This window comes from Musca autumnalis, unplaced genomic scaffold (assembly GCF_047663935.1).
Source record: "Musca autumnalis isolate F117 unplaced genomic scaffold, ASM4766393v1 scaffold_3, whole genome shotgun sequence".
Classification (NCBI taxonomy): Eukaryota; Metazoa; Arthropoda; class Insecta; order Diptera; family Muscidae; genus Musca; species Musca autumnalis.
Genome location: NW_027411866.1, coordinates 204675538 through 204696440, shown reverse-complemented (window position 1 = coordinate 204696440; position 20903 = coordinate 204675538). Strand labels below are relative to the sequence as shown.

At 33.9% G+C, this 20903-nt stretch overlaps 1 protein-coding gene across 3 annotated transcripts in view; it reads left to right on the top strand.

Annotated features, from left to right (window-relative positions):
• Nucleotides 1-3164: 3164 nt before the first annotated feature.
• The window catches only part of mew (multiple edematous wings), a 228825-nt gene continuing 211086 nt past the window's right edge, over nucleotides 3165-20903 (top strand). For all 3 annotated transcript variants that reach the window (XM_073976368.1, XM_073976367.1, XM_073976369.1), the window contains exon 1: nucleotides 3165-5098. In XM_073976368.1, the coding sequence (XP_073832469.1) occupies nucleotides 4908-5098 (191 nt within the window). In that variant the 5' untranslated portion in view covers nucleotides 3165-4907. The remainder of the gene's footprint in view (nucleotides 5099-20903) is intronic.

Genomic DNA, 20903 nt, shown 5'->3' with positions numbered 1-20903 from the left:
GCGGATCCGGTTCGCCGGTTATTAGACCCGAAAGGCCAAATTTAAAAACCGGGTTAGACCCGGTTCTACTGAACCGATTACTGCAAAATGGATATCGTTTGAAAGCTTACGGAAGTATTTAACACATAGTGTAGTTACTTTAACCGGTTCGCCTCATAATGTACTTACGTGGCTAATTTTTTATTTGACATTTAGATCGAGATATCTAGAAAGTGGTAAGTCTTTTTTAAGAATCATAAAGACCAATCTTGTAGACAGTTATTAAATCTACAACTTTTACTTTAGCGGGCTTTTGCGAAGTATTACCGTTTTTGAGATAAATTAAAAATACTGAATAATGCCTCCAAAAATGACCTTTGACCCCGAATAACTTGTTTTGCACAGATGGGATCGATGGGGACTTTTAGGACGTTGCTTCTAATGACCAACCCTAGCTCTCCACCAAAATTCAACTTTGTGGGAATTTTTGCTATTTCCCCCTTATACGCATGTCTATTTTGACCGGACTATAGTAGATGGAAGACATTCATCAAGCGTGCTGGATGTACGATCGTTCCGAGGAGCAAACATAGATTCGGACCACTACAATGTTTCAGCAAAGGTACGTACCCGTCTAAACGTTGCCAATAAAGCACGAACAGATACAACGCGGAAGTTAGACATCGGTAGGCTGCAAACATAACAGATAGCCACAGCATATTCCACTCAACTAGCCCAATTGCTTAATGAAAGCACTCCTCTTCACGATAACATATCAGCACAAGTGCTCCATGCAAACAGCCGCAAAATCCATACAAATCCACCAAGGAATCCATGGTATGACCAGGAGCGTCGTGTTGCTACCGAAGAAAAAAAATGCGGCATATAGGGCTACCTTACAATCAGTAGCAACGTAGCGCACGAGATCCAATCCCAGAAGATGGTATTGATGGCTTGCCAGCCGAGCTGTTCAAACCCGGAGGCGACACTCTGATAAGGTGTATGCATCAGCTAGTTAGCACCATCTGGCAGGAAGAACGCGTACCCGACGCATATAAGATAGTATCTGGCATATTGTGTGATAGGCTAAAGCCTATGGTCAATGAAATTATTGGACCCTATCAGTGCGGCTTTAGACCGGGAAAATCCCCCAGGTATTTACCTTGAGACAAATCCTGGAAAAGACCCAAGAAATGCAGATCGACACATATGTTACTTGCTTATGCCGACGACATTGACATCATGGGTCGATCGGTAAAGAAAGCAACTGACACCTTTGCAAAAGTCGAAAGAGAATCTGCTAAAGTGGGTCTGGCGGTAAACGGCGAGAAGACCAAGTTGATGGTGTCGCCGGTACCGCCGTAAACACAACCAACAACATCAGAATAGTATTACATTAGAATAGTATTGGCCAACAGATGCTACTTTGGTCTGAGTAAGCAGTTTAGGAATAAAGACACATCTCGTCAAACAAAAACAACGATTTACAAAACACTGATACTACCCGTGCTGATGTATGGTTCCGAAGCCTGGGTACTTGCGCAAGCAGATAAGGCAGTGGTTGGTGTGTTTGAGAGAAAAATTCATCGAAAGTTCTATGGGCCAATCTGCGTAGACGTTGAATATCGACGCCGTATGAACCACAAGCTGTATCTACTATACAATGACATCAGTATAGTTAAACGTATCGAGATGTAGCCATTGGGTTGGCTAGGTCATATCATAAGAATGAACGATGATGAACCCGCTAAACCAGTGCCACATGGCGGTGCACGCAGAATTGGCAGGCCTAAGCTTAGATGGAGCAAACAAGTGGATGAAGAGATGAAAGGGCGCGGTATTCCAGAAAGCGAAGCAGTAAACAGAGGGAATTGGAGATCTTTTCTAAGTTCGGCTTATAGAACAAATGTTCTGTAATGGGCCAGCTAAGCAAAAATATTTTTTTTGTTTGTTTGTTTTTTGGGACTCTACCCCCAAATTTTTCCATTTGATCACTATATATGACATTTTATGGCGATCGGTCAACGTGAATCCGTGCCAACCTAGCGATCTTTGTTTCCATAGTATTTTTTGTATATATTGTATGGGGCTAAAGTTGCATTTTCACAAAAATTCTCTAAAGGTCGCAATTATATAGCTAAAAAACTATTTCTACAAAATTTATGACGATCGGTTAACGATAACCCGTACACCCTGACTGATCTTTACTTCCATAGTACTTTGTATGGGGACCGAAGACGAATTTTCATAAAATCGCAACATTATTTTTCAATCGACGAAAAATTTACCATTTCATTATTGTGGCTACAAAAAGGAACCCTCTAAAAATTTATGAATATCCGTTCGGATTTTAATATTAGGTAGGACCCAAATTACCTATAACTGGCCTTATTGGAGCACTATCAAAATCTGGCCCGTTTTTCATAAATTGTTGTAGAATTCGTTTTTTAGCCACAATATTTATATTATATATTTGACTCTATATCTCAAAATGGGCTGACAAAAATTAGAAATATTTGGCTAAAAACTTAATTGTGTACTACTGTATATTAGGTTTCCATTGTTTATCAATTAACGTTATATATTGGTGAAGAACTTATATGTATATTAATATAATTTTTATTGGATGGATATTTAAACCCATTTCAGTAAATTTGTATTGAAATGCCGCCAATTTTAAATTAACGTGATTCCTACTGTCCCTATCTACTATCGAGCGAAAACACAGCAAAAGGAACGGGATTGGAATAATTAGCGGCGAAAGAAGACTCGGTTAAGCTTGACATACCATGAAAATTTACCAATAAATACAATTATTTAGTTTATTTTTCAAATTTAAAATTGAAATTTTTTGCACATGTTTCCATACAAAATGTTCTACAGTTTGAAAACAACCACTATTACACTTTTCACTATCCACACAACCTACCAACATCAGTCTAATTTCTCATTCCAACCAACATACCATCCATCAGGCAAACGAATACCGAACGCCGACCAACTATTAGAACAGCACGACTGCTACTTCGCGTGGATTGCTATGTTTGTGGAATCTAACAACAAAACATAAACAAAGCAACCGACATGTATGAACCTATTCTCACTATACACAACATGTTGAGGTTGTGTGTTCGGTTGTGTGGCCACCGCAATGCTGCTATTGTTCTTGTGAGTAGAGCACCAGTTGAGAGCAATATTTTGAACCGTTCGAATGTGTTAACGGAAAGCGGAAGTTAACGACGAGTACGAAAACGACGACGACGGTTAATTTTGAACTACGAGAAACGTAACGAAAATTAAATAAAAATATATAAACAAATAAATTGAATAATAAAAATTTGCAGTTAATGCCAAATAATTAAAAATGTGTGCAGAAATTTTGTGAAAATTAAATAAATTCTCCTACTTTCATTTATGAAAAAAGTTTTGTGTTCTCGTTTTTTATGGAAAAACGTAAAAGATAAGGCAACCGAAAAAAAGCTAAATACTGGTGCCTAGCTACGCGGAGCACATTGACGGGAATACTTGCTCTGCTTCTTTCGCATTTTAGTGAGATAACATATCGAGTCGGTTGGTCATAAATGACGCCAAAGTTTGTTTTTTGGCTAAAATAGAATTTCCTCGTATTTTTGGTGGTTTTTTATATCGACGACCAAGGCAAATGAAAGCCACGTGAATTGTTGTTAAATGAAAAAATTCGGTGAAAGAGTGAAAATAATAATTGAAAATAAAATTGCTTAGTGTGATAATTTGAATAGTCAGGTGTTGAAAATATTGAAAGAGAAAAAATTTACCTATGACCCACATGCGTGACAAGTGCATTTTTTTGTTTTTGTGTTGTAAACTATCTTGCCAACTAACTACCTGTTGCTTAAGGTGTCAAAGTGTTGTTTCCTAAGCCAGGCATATGGGTGATGTGCATCTTGGTATCTGTTTCTGTGAAGGTTAATTGTCAAGTTACACCCAAGCAAGCGAATGCATCTACATCTTTACAAACTCTACAATCCCATAAGAGCCGATTGTTGTTGTTAGATTCCAAGTAAATGCAAAATACTACGAAATCCGAAACGAAAAAGGCTTAAATCCCCCCACACCTCACAGACGCTCGCTGTCTTTCCCAGTCCGGCGTGTATGTCAATGCCAAGCTAATACAAGGCATTCTCATTCTGGGCTTTAACACCAAACCAACTTGAAAACTATTTTGGATACTTTGTTTTATTGAGATTCCCGCTAAGACTCTCTTGCTTGAAAGAGATCTTTGATATCTTGGAGGAGATATATATCTCAAGTCGTCGCTCCCTCTCTTTGTGAGGCTTAGAGCTTTATATGGAAAGAAATTCCCAACTTATGAGAGTCTCGCCATTCATGCTCCCAACCGAGACAATTGGCCTTAGCAAACAACAACAAAACCAACTATAAAAAATAGTGGAGTAGCAAAAGCAAAAAAAAAACTATCTCAAGAAAAGAAAACAAGAAAAAATAAAATAAATAACAAAAACAACGTGACCAGTGACCGGTTTTTGCGATTAATTTAAAAATTGTTTACATACACCTCGAATGGGTATACTACGTCAGAGATCTGCTGCCCCTACAACAAACCGGTGAACAAAGTGTGTAAGGCCAGGCCAAACTTTACCAAAGAAAGATTCTTGCACATGGCCTATTAAGAAACGAAAAAGTCAAGAAGGAATCCTAAAAAATTGAACAAAAAATACTTTTGGCGCCCAACCTCATCATCATCTTCATTGTTATTTATCTACTTGAGATCTCCCTAACCACGAAAGAAAGAAAGAAAAAAATATGAAGAATTTGTGAAACTTGAAATTCATATAAGAAAAAAATTAAAACCAAACGTCGAAGGAGAAGAAGCGATATTCTTAACCCAGCAACACACATAGCCTTATAAGTTCACAACAACAACAACAGTCATGTCGACGTTATTAAGGATTTTATCATCACTGCTACTGCTCTTAGTTGCAAGTGTCCCTAAGACACACACATTCAATTTGGAAAATCGCCTGCCCATTGTTAAATTCAATGCAAATCCCAACGCCTATTTTGGTTATTCAATAGCAACACACACCGTTGGAGAATTCAATTCGCCAGATAATACTAAATGGTAAGTACAAAAGGATTTGAAATTAATACCGAATTAAATGGAATTTGTAAAGAATTTAGGACAATAGTGTGAATGTGAAATGTTGATGGTGGCGCCCAATGTGAACATAAGTAAAGTAAATGCTAAACAAAGACTTGAGGAAAAAAGTTATACGATGGAGAATGTGATATACACTGTGTGGCGCCCAATATGGGCAAAATAAACTTTAAACGAAGATTAAAAAAGCACAAATATAACACTTTTTAAAAAATAGAATACGGCGCCCAAAGTATGTAATTAAAAAAATCTCAGAGGGAACTGAACGTCGGGGAAAATCTAAAGCTATACCTAGCCCATTTGGAAAAAAAGGAAACAGCAAAGGACTTTAGAATTGTATTTAATCAATTCAGATTTTGGCGCCCAAAGTGTTTCAAATGAATTTAGGAAATATAATATCAGAGAAAAAGAATTAGGAAAGGAGATTCAGAATTGTGCCCAGCCTATACAGAAAGCTGAAAACACATCCAACGTTTTAGTAAAGTTTTGTGTTGAGCGTTGAGAAAAAAACAACAACAGGGTGATGCCGATCCCAAAGCCCAGCGTTGATCTGTTTGCCGGCATATATTTCAAATGAATTTGAATTTTTCGGCATCATGCCCAACAGTGTAAAAACGGCCAGAACGACACAAAACTTAACCCAAACGTTGGATGTGTTTTCTGCTGAAGGGAATTTGGCGCCCAACATAATGGAAATAGAGATTGACAGTAAAAACAATTGGGAGAGGAATTTAGTGTCCAAGCTAATTTTTGATAAGTTTTTTTTTGGCAAAATTTCTTCACACGAATTTGTGTTCAAAGAATTCTAAATTAGAAATTTTTGAAAAAACATGTGCCCCAGGTGATGTCGAACGAATAGTATATATTTGGACGACCAATGTGGATAAAACTACATTAAATAAAACCCAAAAAAAAGATTTAGCGACATTCACACAACTCAAAAGAACATAGAAAGAGGGAATGGACTAAAGAAACAACCTCAACCAATTCCGAAGAGGCTTTTGGCACAATAAAATAGATTAGAAGTTTGGCTAGCCTATAAAGAATAGATTCTGGCGCCCAATGTGAGGTCAACAACATCTCAAATATTATTAAATTATGAAAAAGACTTCAGAAATATGCCTTACAAATGCCTTTTTGTGGCTAACGTTACTTTTTGGATGAGAGCTTTATTGGAGCTGGGATACAAAGACAAATATATAGTGGCGCTCAACGTGGACGTAATTATGTGAAACAACTTCTAAACTAATGTCTGAGAAAAAAAAAATTAAGATGAAAAGTAAACCAAAGCAGATAAAAAACCTAACTAGCCTAACGAGAGTAGGGGGTTTGGCGTCCAACGTAAAGAGGCATAGAAGCTAACAAATACTTAATTGCCTCAATTGTATAGGATAGGTTTTTGGTGCACACTTTAATGAGAATGGAACATCTGATATAGCTAAATCGAGGAAGTGACTTAACATGTATGGTCAATTTAGTCAATTGCGGCCCAAAGTAAACTTAAATAGAGCTTGAAGAAGTTCTTTATACGAATACAAGTACAAAGGATTCCAAATCTCAGGCAAATAATAATTATAATTGTTCCACAAACATCCCAGATCGGACAAGGGAGACTTCTCTCTCTTTCAGGCAAATAAAAATGACAAATATGTATATAATATGTTGGCGCCCAACGTGGACATAAATGAGTTAAGCAATTCTTTGGCTAGACTAACATGAATAGATTCAAGAAATGACTTATGAAAAATGGTCTGACCTATTCAGAATAGATTTTGCAGCCCAATGTAAAGGTAATTAAATATTAAAAGGGACCTAAGAAATATACATAACCTACAAACAAAAAATTCACACACATCCAATGAGTCAAAAGTTCCCTTTAAATATTCTTCATGGGCCCTATATCCACAAAACATTTCGCGACAATTCAATCAAAATTCAAATTAGACCGATAGACACATAACCAGATTGCCTCAGCTGCTCGAAACATGCATTATAGTGTCAGCCTTTAAGGCCACAGCTCATAAGCAGCATGCAGTTTTTGGTGGAGTCATTTCTGGTAAAAGAATACAGAGCCAAATTCGAACTAGGATTCCCTGGGTGCCACCGTGGTGCAATGGTATGCACACCCGCCTTGCAGGCTAAAGGTCGTCGGTTTGATTCCCCGGCCAGGCAACATCAAAAATTTCAACGATGACAAAATACCCATCAGCAATGTTGGCGACATTTCCTGAGTATTTCAGCCATGTAAAAACTTCCCTACATGTGGTGTCTTAGGACACGCCGTTCGGACTCGGCAATAAACAGTAGGTCCCTTATCATTGAGCTAATATGAATCGGGGTGCACTCATTGATATGAGAGAAGTCTCCATTGTCCCGTATGGGATGTTTGTGCAACAATTATATATTCCCTGTGCCTTTTAGTCGTTTACCAGAAAAACTTAACCATGAAAGCCAGCTGGTTTTGTTGCGATGTCTTTAGGTTTAGGCTAAATCTGCTTCAGACAATGTGGAGTCGATTTAACAGTTCTCGAAAGCATCAACAAATTTGGGCTAAATTTTGGACCTCGTCATATTTTGTTCATACTTAGACCATGATCGAAGATGGTTCATATCAGTTCACTCTATGGGTACCCCACAAAATTTTAAAATATTTCCCAAAATTGCAATTTATTGATAGGTGTCTGATGGTCCTGAAGTTTTTTGCAGGTTGTTTTACGAAGGTATATTGTTTTCAGGGCAAGTCCATACGTCCTCTGATAATGACCAAGCGCTCCAAAAATAAGAATTTAGTATCCGATTCGGTCGAAACTTTGTACAGCGTACAATTTTTGATCGTATCAATGTGTATATTTGGGTTATGACTTTCTTACAACCATATCCTTGTATCGTAGCGTGATAAGTTTGTACATAAGATTACATAAAATCTTTATTATAAGGTGATTCGGTGAAAAACTTGATGCACAAAATTATTTTAAAATTTGAATTTTTCAGAATTATGGGCAATTTTTATAATAAGCAGATATTTAATTGAAAATAAACGTTAGAGCCACATGAGAAAATCAAAAATGCCATCACATTTGTTTCTAATTATTTTTTTTTTTAATTCTGAGAATCATAAAAATTTCTTAAATGAATTTTTTGAAAGATATAATATAAAAAACTCAATATTTCTTTAAAGTGGTTTTATTATTTTATATTTCAATGGAATAAACGTTTTTTTGGTTATTAATAGGCAAAAGTTCGTGCTATAGGAAATCATTTTTGAGAAAAAATGTCGAAAAGTCGTAACCCTAGTGTATATACACGGTGCTTTTGAATCAAATTTAAATGGATGGTGCTTACACCTGGGAAGTTTTTGCGGATTCTGAAACTACACATGTTCATAGATGAGAAAAATCAAAAAACAAAAAAAAAATCGCCGGAGCGCTTTTTAAATAAATCGCGATTCAAGTTGACATTTTTAGGTGTTGTTTATGTTTTTGCGATTTTGCTTGGAAACCGCCTTAATGATATTTTCGTAGGTTTTACAACTTTTGAGATATAGAAGTTGAAATTGGGACAATTTAAATTCAATTCAATTCTGTATCGTCTCCTTATAAAACAATGTCATGACTGCAATTTCCCAACTTAAACTTATATAGCTGTGTTCCAGAACTAAAAAGTTTTTACAATTTTTACGACTTTTACACATTTTACTCGAAAAAGCGTTCCCGTACACAAAAAAGTTGTAAAATGTTCACTTCTCTTTAAACAAAAATGGCGCTGAATGAAGCTCTCTTTAAAAACTTTTTACACGACAAATTTGGGCGAGTAAAAAAATAGTAACATGGTTGCCGGCGTCTGATTGGCTGATACGCCGACTTTGACATTTCTTCCAGTTTTTTTGACGTATTTTCCATTTTTCCGTTCCCGAACTATTTGAAAAAACTTTTTTGTGACAACAATTTTTCTCTCTTTCTCTCTTTTACGAGTTTTACTATTAAAAAGTACGGGAACGAAGCTATATCTAAAAAAATGGTATGGTAGAGAATTTTCACAGCTATAAGATTTTCTCAGGTCCCATGCCGATAAGACTTGCCGTATTCAAGCAAAATCGCGAAACCCTAACAAAAAAACCTAAAAATGTAAACTGAGCTTCTTTATCTTAAAAATGGTACAGCCTGAGAGCAAATCATAAACGTCAATCCTGTAGAGAATTTTCACAGCTACAACATTTTCTTTAGCTCCATTTCGATTGGACTTGCGGTTTCCAACCAAAATCGTGAAAACCTAAAAAACACCTAAATATGTGAATTTTGACCGCGATTTATTTAAAAATCCCCACAGCGATTTTTTCTTGTTTTTGGATCTATGAACATTGCTGTTTCAGAATTCACAAAAACTTTCCCTTGTGTAAGCGGTTTTCATTCAAAGTTAGTTAAGGTGCACCCTTCATGACATTGTTTTATAAGGGGGCGATACAGTCAGTGCATTGTCCCAATTTGAACTTCAATATCTCAAAAATGGTCAAATCTACGAAAATGCCATAAAGGACAATCTTGTAGAGAATTTTCATAGCAACAACACTTTCTTCAGTCTCATTTTTAAAGGACTTGCGGTTTCTAAGCAAAATCGTGAAAACCTAAAAAAATCATAAAAATGTCAACAACATTTTTTTTGCTTTTTTCCTCATCTATGAACATTGTAGTTTCAGAATCCGCAAAAACTTCTCAGGTGTAAGCACCTTCCATTCAAATTTGATTCAAGAGCACCGTGTATATCTTAGGGCTGAGGGTATAAAAAATAATGTACTATCCCTTCTGGGTTGCCTGGTATTGGATCATGATATGTTGTGCTCGAAGGACCGAAAACTATCAGCAAATTTGATTGCGAGAAAAAAAAGAAAAATATAATCTGGTAATTAGATAGTGAGTACTTTTCTTTTACTATTTTTAAGCGGTCGAAGGACCAAATGTTTTCAGAAATTCTGTTTAAAACAGTTTGTTAAAATTGAAGATAAAACAAAGCTTTTACAATAAAACAACTCTTTGAAAAGATGGGAAACCGTTAAATGTTAAATTTTGCCAAGTTTTAGCTATTCTATGCGAATTATAATGAGATCGAAGGACCAAATCTTTGAAATCCAATTTTGTCTACAAAATTCACGAATTTTAAACTTGTCATAGGGAACGCAAAGGTCTGCTTTAGTGTTGTAAAATTAGCAAAATTTGAGTTTGTAACATAGCTTTACTAATTTACTAATTATTATCAATAACTCGTTGAAAATATTTGAAAGCAATAACTACTAAGGGATCGAAGGGCCAAATTTTTAAAATCCCCATTTGTCAGCAAGTTACGCTAGAATTTGATTATGGAACGGGAATGATATACCACTACCATAAATCTGAGAAGATTTCTTATCATAAACGTTATTTTGAAAGAAAAATAAATTTTAATATGAGCCTAGGAGTAGTGGTTTAGGTTATCCATGTGGTCTGCAGTTCGACTATAGCCCTTTCATACTTGATTCTACCAATTACACCAAACGGAACTGAACGAAAAACGGAAGATACCCTATTTTCATTAACATTGTCATACCATAACAATGATGTCATTATTTCTAGAACACCGGAACACCAAATATTAGACATTTGAAATTTTGTTTAAAGAACAAATTGATTTTGCTGTCGATTCTTAAGAACACAAAACTCGAGTCATACACTAATTGTTATCCATAAATGACAAATTGATTAATTAAATTACAACATACATGTCTGGGAACAAAACTAATAATAGGCACAAAAAAACGTGTACTACGGACTTGTACTGAAATTTATAGCAATATCATTGTCGTCAAATGATAAACAACAACAAAAAAACACAAGATACAAAACGACGACATTCCAGTATTCAGGTAGCTGCCAATTGATTCCGCTAATAAAGGTAAACAGATATGAATTGTTGTGGTAGGGAGTAGAGCCGTAATATCATCAGTGTTCGTTATTATTATTGATGGTTAGGTGTCACCTCACCGCTCCCAAAGTTCTGCTCTTGTTATAGAAATATGAAAGAAAATTAGTTTCACTATTTTGCTATCATTATGTAAATACTTGTTGTTTGTGTTATTGTTGACTTTTTTCTCTATGTATGTATATTAATTTACGTTTTCTGTTGAGTATATATTGGCTTTATAAATGTATCGATAGTTGATTGAAAGTCTCTCTGTCTGTCTGCCTGTCCAACTGATATGAATTTATACACTATGACAATACATGCTCCTTGTATATTGAACTTTACTTAAGAGTGAGAATGAGATATGAATTACCCAGGAGGGTATAAAGAGCAAATATTGATATGAAATAAATTTCGTTGTATAAAATTAGTCGTGCAGAATGTTCAAAACTGTATAGGAAAGATGTTTGTAATTTTTTTATGGGAAAGGTGGATATTTTTGAGAAGTTATTTTTAGATTTGGAAAAGAGTATTTTGCATTTTCTAATTAGTTTAAATTAAACAAAAAATTGCATTATTATTATTTACAAGGAGAAATATAGTCACTGGAATCATGGTGGAAAAGAATATGGTCATCGGAATCATATTTATAGAGTATAATAAACATTGCAACTTTATACAAATACATATTGTTGCTAAATATGTTTATGTGTCTAAGAAGAAGTATATGGTTCCATCAGTAATATAATTTTGAAATTTTGCCTGTTACGGCGAAGATCATTTTTAATGATTTTTATTAATTTTCTGGTTTAGAGGTAAGCTTGATGATCGGAAATTTTTTGCAAGTGAAAAAGGAAAGCCAAGGGCTCGAACCCACACAGCAACCAAATTACGTTACCGGGTTTCGCTGTTGGTTAAGCAGCTCTTCAGACGTATCGACTGTCGAATGGCTTCTCTGTCCTAGAACTTTTCGTTTTTCAAATGCAAATGTGTTTTTATAATATATAATTTTTAATACACATGGTATAATTATTCAATTAGGGATCTGTTTATGGGATAAATATATAGGTCCACAACTCCTGTTACTGTTTTTTATACAATCATAGGCTTAGGGTCTTTATATGCAAAGCCGTCTAAGGTTTTTACTTGATTTTTTAATCATTGCAAAAGTTTACTTCCATCCCTGCAAAACAATATTCAAAATCTTTCTTAGAAGATCCCCAAACATCTGACCACAAAAAACTAACACAAAATTTCAATCTAAAACAATTTTGTCTATTTTAATTTTCATTCATTAGCGGAAATAACTGAAGCAACAAGTACCGCATACAAATCGTGAACACTGCTGCAAAGTGTCGCTGTTTTGTTCTTTCATTTACTCCTATATTTGTTGTTATCTTTACGTACGCTATGTACCTTTTAAATATTTATTTAAAAAATAAACAAGTTTTTGCGAAAAATAAGAGGAAGAAAACCGTAACAACCTTTGCAAAATTGTCTGTTATTCTTTTTATTTGCCAAGTAATTCGAAAAACATGGAGCCAACATACATATTTTTCGAACTTATTACCAGCTACAAGCCGGGGCCGGCAGGTTTAATGGTTATGTGAGAAAATAAAACAGATTGAAAGGAAGGAAATAAGAACATACGACACTCAACTTCATTTAAAACAAATACAAATATTTACATACAACAGCGAGAAAATAATCATAAAAAGAATCATATGGCAGAATAAGCCAAGCTAATGAAACAAACAGAAAATTGTGACTAATATTACCTAGAAAAAAAAATGAAACTGTTAACAGAATTCTTGGTAAGACAGATGATGATGCCGAGTGCAAATAATTAGCGTTTCACGTTTTTAATCGTGTATAAAAGTAGAGAAAAAAATTAAAAGCAACTACTACACGCAGAGAAAAAATATTTTTCGCTTTTGTTGGAACAACAATATCTATTTTTGTTCTAACAATTTATTTTTTGTGCTCAAGCACTGCAATTGCAAATCCAAAAAAATCGTTTGCTCCAAACAAAAACAATTTGCGTAAAAATCATTGACCAAAATTGTTTTTTTTTCACCACGGCATCGAATACCGAGAGAAGAGAATAAAATTGTCGAAGAAAAGAGAATAATATTGTCCAGCAAATAAAAACTATTGTTGGATATGACAACAACTATTGTTGGATATGACAAAAACAATTGTTGTAATTAACAAAAACGATTGTTGGACTCACAATACTACATGCGGAATCTAACAATATCTTTACAATACATATTTTGCTCTTCGAATATTGTTGGATCAATCATATTTTTTCTCTGCGTGTAGACCATGAGAGTCATTTCGACCGACCAATCAATTCATTACTCACTTGTTGCTAAAAAAATCAGTGAAAGGTGTAGTACACCTAAATGTACTAAGGACAGATCTATAATTTTAAAAATGCATAGCATTTTTAAATGTTATCAAAGAAGTTTTGCAAGTTTCCTGCGTACATTTTTTACCTTTGTGGGTTAGGTATCATAAAAAGTGGGCCTAATTGCTCCACAAACAACACAATTCACAACAAAGAATATACGCACTTCATTTCAAGAATACCACTTGGTTGTGATTTTGGAAACTTTCGCTCCATTATCGAGAAAAGTATGGAGAAGAAGAGGTGTATGAAGAAGTGTTCCTAAATATTGAGAGGTTACCGTAGAAGTGGACCAATCCAAAATCCGTTGATCCGTTCAAATATTACTGCGCTCATAAACACTACAAACTAACCGACAGGGCCAAATCGACTCAAAGCACTCGAGGAGTGTGAAGAAGTGGTTCCAAATATTGGTAGGTGTTCAAAAGTTTGTTTTCCACATATTTATCAAAAACTCATTGAAAACATCGGAAAACTTTAAATTTTAAATCTAATCAACTTTCAGCTATTCTATGAGATATTAAGGATCGAAGAAGGTTAGGTTAGTTTTTAGGATGCGCGGCTGCTATGCTGGCAGCCACTCCACTCGGAGACCTTATGGTCCATTGTGATCATCCAGATTGTTCGGGGTTGTGTTGATTGGAGAGATGATTATTGAAGATTGTTATTGATGAAATGATTATTGGTGTGATATAGTTTTGATGGTTGTGTTACAGTTATAGAGTTGATGTAGAAAGGGGGGTAATGACTTGATGACTGGTGTGTCGATGATTATTGCTAGGATATTGGTGTTTCAAGACTGTGTTAGTGTTCGTTAGTTGTTGTAGACATGAGTATTGATGTGAAGATTACGGTTTCCGGTTTAAGATTGAGAAACGTTATTTTGTGTAGAGGTGGTGTTTGTCGTGTTCTCAGTTCGTTGAAGACATCTCAGGCTCTTGGCAAGGTGTAGCAGATCTGACGAAGAACCAAATATTTGAAATCCAATTTTTTTTTTTTTAAATTTCACGAATTGTATGGTTGCCAATTCGAACGCAAAGTATTGACTTGGTGTTTGAAAGTTTGCAAAATTTGCCTGGTCTCGCCTAAAGCAGGAAATGTAGTTTGATTACGAGCCACATTTTAGCGTCTATTAAATCTGGATCGAAGGACCAAAAGTTGTCAGAAAATCTCATTAAAACTGATTGCTAATATTTAAGAAAAGTTTTGCCACATTTCTATGCTGATTAATTTATTTAAATGTCAAATCTAGTCATGGTTTGGCTATTCTAGGGGATATTAAGAGATGGAAGGACCAAATATTTGAAATCCAAATTTGTCTACAAAATTCACGAATTGTATGATTGGCATAGGGAAGGCAAAGCATTGACTTGGTGTTGTAAAATTTTCTAAATTTATCTGGTCTCGCCTTAAAAAGGAGGTAGAGTTGATTCACGAGCTACATTTTAGCCCCGATTAAATTGGGGTCGAAGGACCAAAAGTTGTCAGATAGAGTGAGTAATATATGTAGCTTTGCTGCCTAATTCATCAAAAACTCATTGAAACTATTTATACACAATAAATATTAAATCTAATCCAGTTTTAGCTATTCTATGGAATATAAAGGGATCGAAGTACCAAATCTTCAAAACCAACTTTCTCAGCAAATTACACTAGAATTTAATTATGGAACGCGTATGTTTAACCCTCGTTTACTTAAACAGGCTAAGAGTATACAAAAAAAAAAAAAAAAAACAAAAACAAAAATTAAATTGGTAGCTGTAGAAATTAAAAAAAAGTTTTTGTTTTGATGTTTCTTGGGAAATCCAAAAAGTGAGTGTGATTTTCATTTATTCGAGAATACTAGACACTTAAAGAGTTCGGGTTGTCGCTAAAAAAGGCATCATTTCAAAAAGCTGAAAACCCAATTGAAAATCCCTTCGCCTGGATGAAATCATGATATTGGTAGCGATCAGTAAAATTTTGCAACACTGTCAGTTCGTTTTGAAAAACATTACTCTCTGTAACAGAAAGTAATGATGAAGTTTAAGCCATTGGGGTACTACTCCAGACTTAAAAATAAACAAATGAGATTGAAACTTCAACCAAAACAAAACAAACAAAAAAACTGCGAATGGCATGCGCAGGGGATTTTGAAATAAATTCCAACAACAATCACTAACAGGCAACTGTGGTGATGTTATCTTCCATTTACAGAGCTCGATGAGTTCATAGTTCCGTAGATCCAGCTCGGATTTTATGGCTCCATCTAAACATGGTTAAATATTGAGTTTTTAAAGAAATTCGGGGCTATATCTCTGAAGTCAATGCGAATCTTCTTCTGACCTCTGAATCAAGTTTGTAGATAAGGACAAGAATAAAATATTTGGAGAAATAATGAACTCGAAAAACTACATATATTGCCTCAAATTTCAAAATATTTCAAAATTTCCATAATTTTTATACATTTCGCACCATACCTCTAAAACCGTTAATTTTTTCTTTTGGAAAAATATTCCCTGGAATATAATACACAATTCTTCAGAACATGTCATTGTTGTAAAATGCCGTTGTTTTCAGTACATTTTTCAACGACGATTTAATAAAAATGTTAATAATGTAGTGAAATCCGAAATGCGAGAATAAACTGTTGGTGTGAACTGTGTTTGAAATACGTGTTGTAAAAGATATGATGCAAAATACCGTTGAAACAATATGAAGTAAGCATTTTAGAGTTTCAGAATGCTCTAAAGAATTGTTGAGAACTTTATTTGGAAGATTTTAGCAAAAGGTTACTTGGTTCAACTCCAAATAGTTTAGCCGATACTGACCAGAATTTCAGCAATTATGTAAAATTTTCTATATTTTATAGATTAAAATAAAGGACGAAGAGGACATTAAAGGAAGCGAGTTTGAAGGTTAAAGTCCTATACGAAAATAATCTTCATTCGATTTGACTGAAGACATGTCATCTCAAAAATAAGCTAAAGCAACAGATATAACGCTAATTCCTGACGGCTTACAGGGTCTCTAGCAAAAACTCCATCACGCCATAACGCGGAAGTTCGACTCACGGCGGATCTGTCCGTCGGGGTTCTTAATATACTCACCAAGGCCTTTCTTTCCTAAAAGGAATTTTCACCTCTATTTTATTGCACAGTGTAATCAGCCAAAATTTTTTTGGAATTTAAAATTACCTGTGATGTATTAAAACGTATTATTTATTTTATTTATTTATTTATTTTTTTTTTTTTGAAGAATTGCCTAACGACTTTTGGGAATCTATTATTTGTGGATAATATTTGAATTATTTGCTTTTTTTAAAAAATTGTTGTTTTTGGGGTTGGTCTTTAATTTTAAGGTGAAGATGAACTGTAAAATTTGAATCTAAAAATGTAAACATAAAAAATTACTTGATGTATTGGTTCTTTTGAGGACAGGGACCTAATTACGGATTTCAATTCGATCGTGTATTTGCTCGTGAATGAAAAAATCGAACTATGAAAACCTATTAGCACCACCAACCGTACATTTACTAAGGTAGATGCAATAAATCAATCCTGTAAAATCATTTCGAACATTTTTCTAGCTCAACTTCATTCCAAAGTATTGTTCAACGAATTCAACAAATATTTAAATTTTTTCATTAATATTTTTTTACTTTTGCTGTAAAATAAAAACATTTTTAATCATCTTCCTTCTTAATTTTCTTTGAAGAACACATAGGTTTCATAGTTAGATTGTTTTCGTAATTAGGACCCAGGTATTTTTGAAAATAGTTACCTAAAGGATATAACAAATATATTTAAAAATTTGTTGTTTGTTATTGTTGACCTGGTAAATTTTTAATATTGATGTAGATAAAAAGGAAAAATAAAATCAAATTAAAACACTGAGTTTTTAATGACCTTCAGCCGAAACATCTACATCAATATTAAACATATTTAAAAATTTCTAAAATTGTTTAGGATAACTTAACTATCCTAAACAATTTTAGAAATTTTTAAATATTTTTGATATATCCTGGAGGTAACTATTTTCAAAAATACCTGGGGCCCTAATTACGGATTTCGATTCGATCGAGTATTTGCTCGTGAATGAGAAAATCGAACTATGAAAACCTATGTGTTCTTCAAAGAACATTAAGAAGGTCGATTGGCGACCAACGTGGGGCAAGTTGTCTAAAATCTTGAAAATTGGATAAATAATGTACGTATTGACATTTTAAATTCAATCAGCCAAAAGTTTATGGAATATAGAATTAGCTGTGTAGTATTACAACTTATTTTACTTTTGAAAATATGTTTGTAGTACTTAATTTCTAAATTATTTGAAATATGCTTATTTTGGAGACACACCTTTTTGGGGTCTTATAAGTTTTGAACATATTTTACTTAAAGTTGTAGCCAGGAAATTCAAACACAAATTCGACCTAAGAAAGTGAAATCCAAATAGGTGATTTTTAGTCAGACATGTGCTTACAAAAATACGAGTAGACTTTTATTGTGCAGTGTTATTTTAACGAATTACAATTTATTTTTCATATTTAGTGAATTTTTCATTTTAAATATATCTTCTACAAAATATATAAGATATTGAAATATTATTATTGATTAAGGTTTCTAATATGAAACCCAGGCCCCGACAGACCATTTTATGACCCTTAAAATGGTCTTTATCTCTTCAAATAAAAATCCTTTCTTTATCACGGGACTTGATACTGGACTACTGAAACCATTTTTTCTCATGGTCATAAAAACCCCCAAAAAAAGGTTGTCCAAAAAATATTAAACAAATATTTTTTCAAAGCATTTTTTGTTCTTTCACAAATAAAAATTCAATATCATTTATGGCTACTCTTGAAATATGAACTCAGCAGAATCTAGCCAAATATGAACAAACATTTGATATGCTTGTCCAGCTTATCTAATATTATTGTCATAAAACTGGAACAACAGCCAGCAACAATGAATCAGGTAAATGTCATCCTTTTTTGGTGGATGGTCGGTCGGTCGATCGATCGATCGTACCCAAGAAGCAAGCAATTACAACATGGTTAATGTTATCTAATTCTCAAACTGGTCGATCTATATCTAGGCATGTAGAAATGGATCATTTATGTCGTGTTCAACATGACAGGTATGCCAAAGTTAGGCCAAGCAGCAACAGCAACAACAAGAAAAATAATAAGGTAGCAAAAAAGTACACATGAGCTAGATGCCTAGTGTAAGTGATCCTTGGAGTAAAAACAAAACCTACACTAATAGATTAAGATAACAAGACAAAGAAGAAAAATGAGCATAAATAGCTTAGCTTAGGTTTATTAAGAAAAAAAAAAAATATAAAATTCCCAAGAATCATAAAAGCAAACGTGCTTAGGTAGCCGCTATGTACTAAATCTGCATTTAATGACCAGCGAAAAACTACACTACGTGTTTCTTAGCAAATGGCCACTTGTTTTCATAACCTTTTTTTGATTTCGGCTGGTGTCTAAGGTTTCTCAACAGCATGATTTTTACAACAGGAAGTTATGGATTAGCAGGAAAGAAAACAAATACATACCTACCTGTTTAGCTACAAGTACGATTTCTGCTGATTAATGTTTGCAATAATTTTTCGTTGCAGTAGAAAGTTTTTTCTTCTTCTTTTTTTCTAAGCATATTGTGTTTATTTTTATGGCCACTTAAAAATTGTATTCCTGTAATGGCTATTTGATGGCGCCTTATTTTGGCATGTCATGGCTTGAGTCATAAAATCAGGTTTTACGGCTTATTTCCTGAATTTTGCCATATTTCTATTGTTTTTATTTTCCATAAATAACTGTTGACAAATTTATTTTACATATGTAACCACGATTATTTATGTTTTAGTCATTTTTGTTTTCAAATGTAAATTTTGTAAATAAATTTCTAATTTATTTAAGTTGTCTTAAGGTCGTAATATTTTTTCTGTTTAGGTTCTAACCAAATTTGGTTGTTATTCTTACATAATTTGCCGGGTTACAACTTAATAAAAACACAATATAGATATTAAAATTTTTAAATTTATAGCTGTCATCAGCTAAGAATTCGTGGAATTTGTTGCTACCTGGGAAGTATTAAAAGTTTTTTTTATTATTTTTTAACATTTGTAGGAAGTAATTCCTTAATATCATTTTCCAAGAAATATTTCCAGGAGAAAGTGAATTTTATGGGTAGTAAAATACTTCAGGAAAACAGTTTTTAAGTAAAAAGTGAAATTGAATTGAGTTGTAATAACTCAAAATGTAAATATAAAAAACAACATTTGATGTATTGACCCTTTGGGGGTCACAACTTCTTTGGGGGAAGTAATCCATTTGGATAATATTTGTGATTAAAATATTTTAACTTTTCGTTTCTCTTATTTTTGAAAGAAATTATGACCGGTGATTTTAATGACAAAGATGAATTGTAAAATGGATTAAGGGGTTATGGCCACTTATTGAGCACGAAAAATTAAATATTTCATGAATTTTTTACAAGAAATCTGCCATGATAGATCACACCTAAAAATAAAAATAAACTAAAAATAAATAAAATCAAAATTTCGATTTTAACTAAAAAATGGACAGCTTTTTCGCCATAAATTCGTCAAAAAATTTCTTATAAAAAATCTCTCGCTTAAGTACAAGCTTTTTATATGTATAATAACCTCACAAAAACATACGAAGATCGGATCATCCATTTTTGAGCTACAGTGGGCACTGCATTCCACAATGCCATTTCGAGAAAACCGCGTTTAAAACTTCTATGTTACATACAAATCACAACGAATTTTCTCTTTCAAACGCTCATATCTCAGCTAATTTTTGTACGATCGGTTCGAAATTTTTTGCAACATATTCTATTCCAGATAATTTTATGAATTGATTCTTTTGACGACACACGTTTTTGGGGCCGGTTCGCTTTGAAAATATTTGCATTCAGGATTGAACCAAAAAAATATAATTTTCTCATTTCATTTATAACAATTTGTACTGACGGAATTTTTTATGTGTATGAACAATTGTTTAGGATAAGTTAAGGATTTAAACTTTCTCCCATGTCCCAAACTGGATGGCTCAAAGGCCATCTATCGTTGGTTAGATGGGCTCAAAGGCCATCTATCGTTGGATAGATGGGTTCAAAGGCCATCTATCGTTGGATAGATGGGCTCAAAGGCCATCTATCATTGAATAGATGGGCTCAAAGACCATATATCGTTGGATAGATGGGCTCAAAGGCCATCTATCGTTGGATAGATGGGCTCAAAGGCCATCTATCGTTGGATAGATGGGCTCAAAGGCCATCTATCGTTGGATAGATGGGCTCAAAGGCCATCTATCGTTGGATAGATGGGCTCAAAGGCCATCTATCGTTGGATAGATGGGCTCAAAGGCCATCTATCGTTGGATAGATGGGCTCAAAGGCCATCTATCGTTTGATA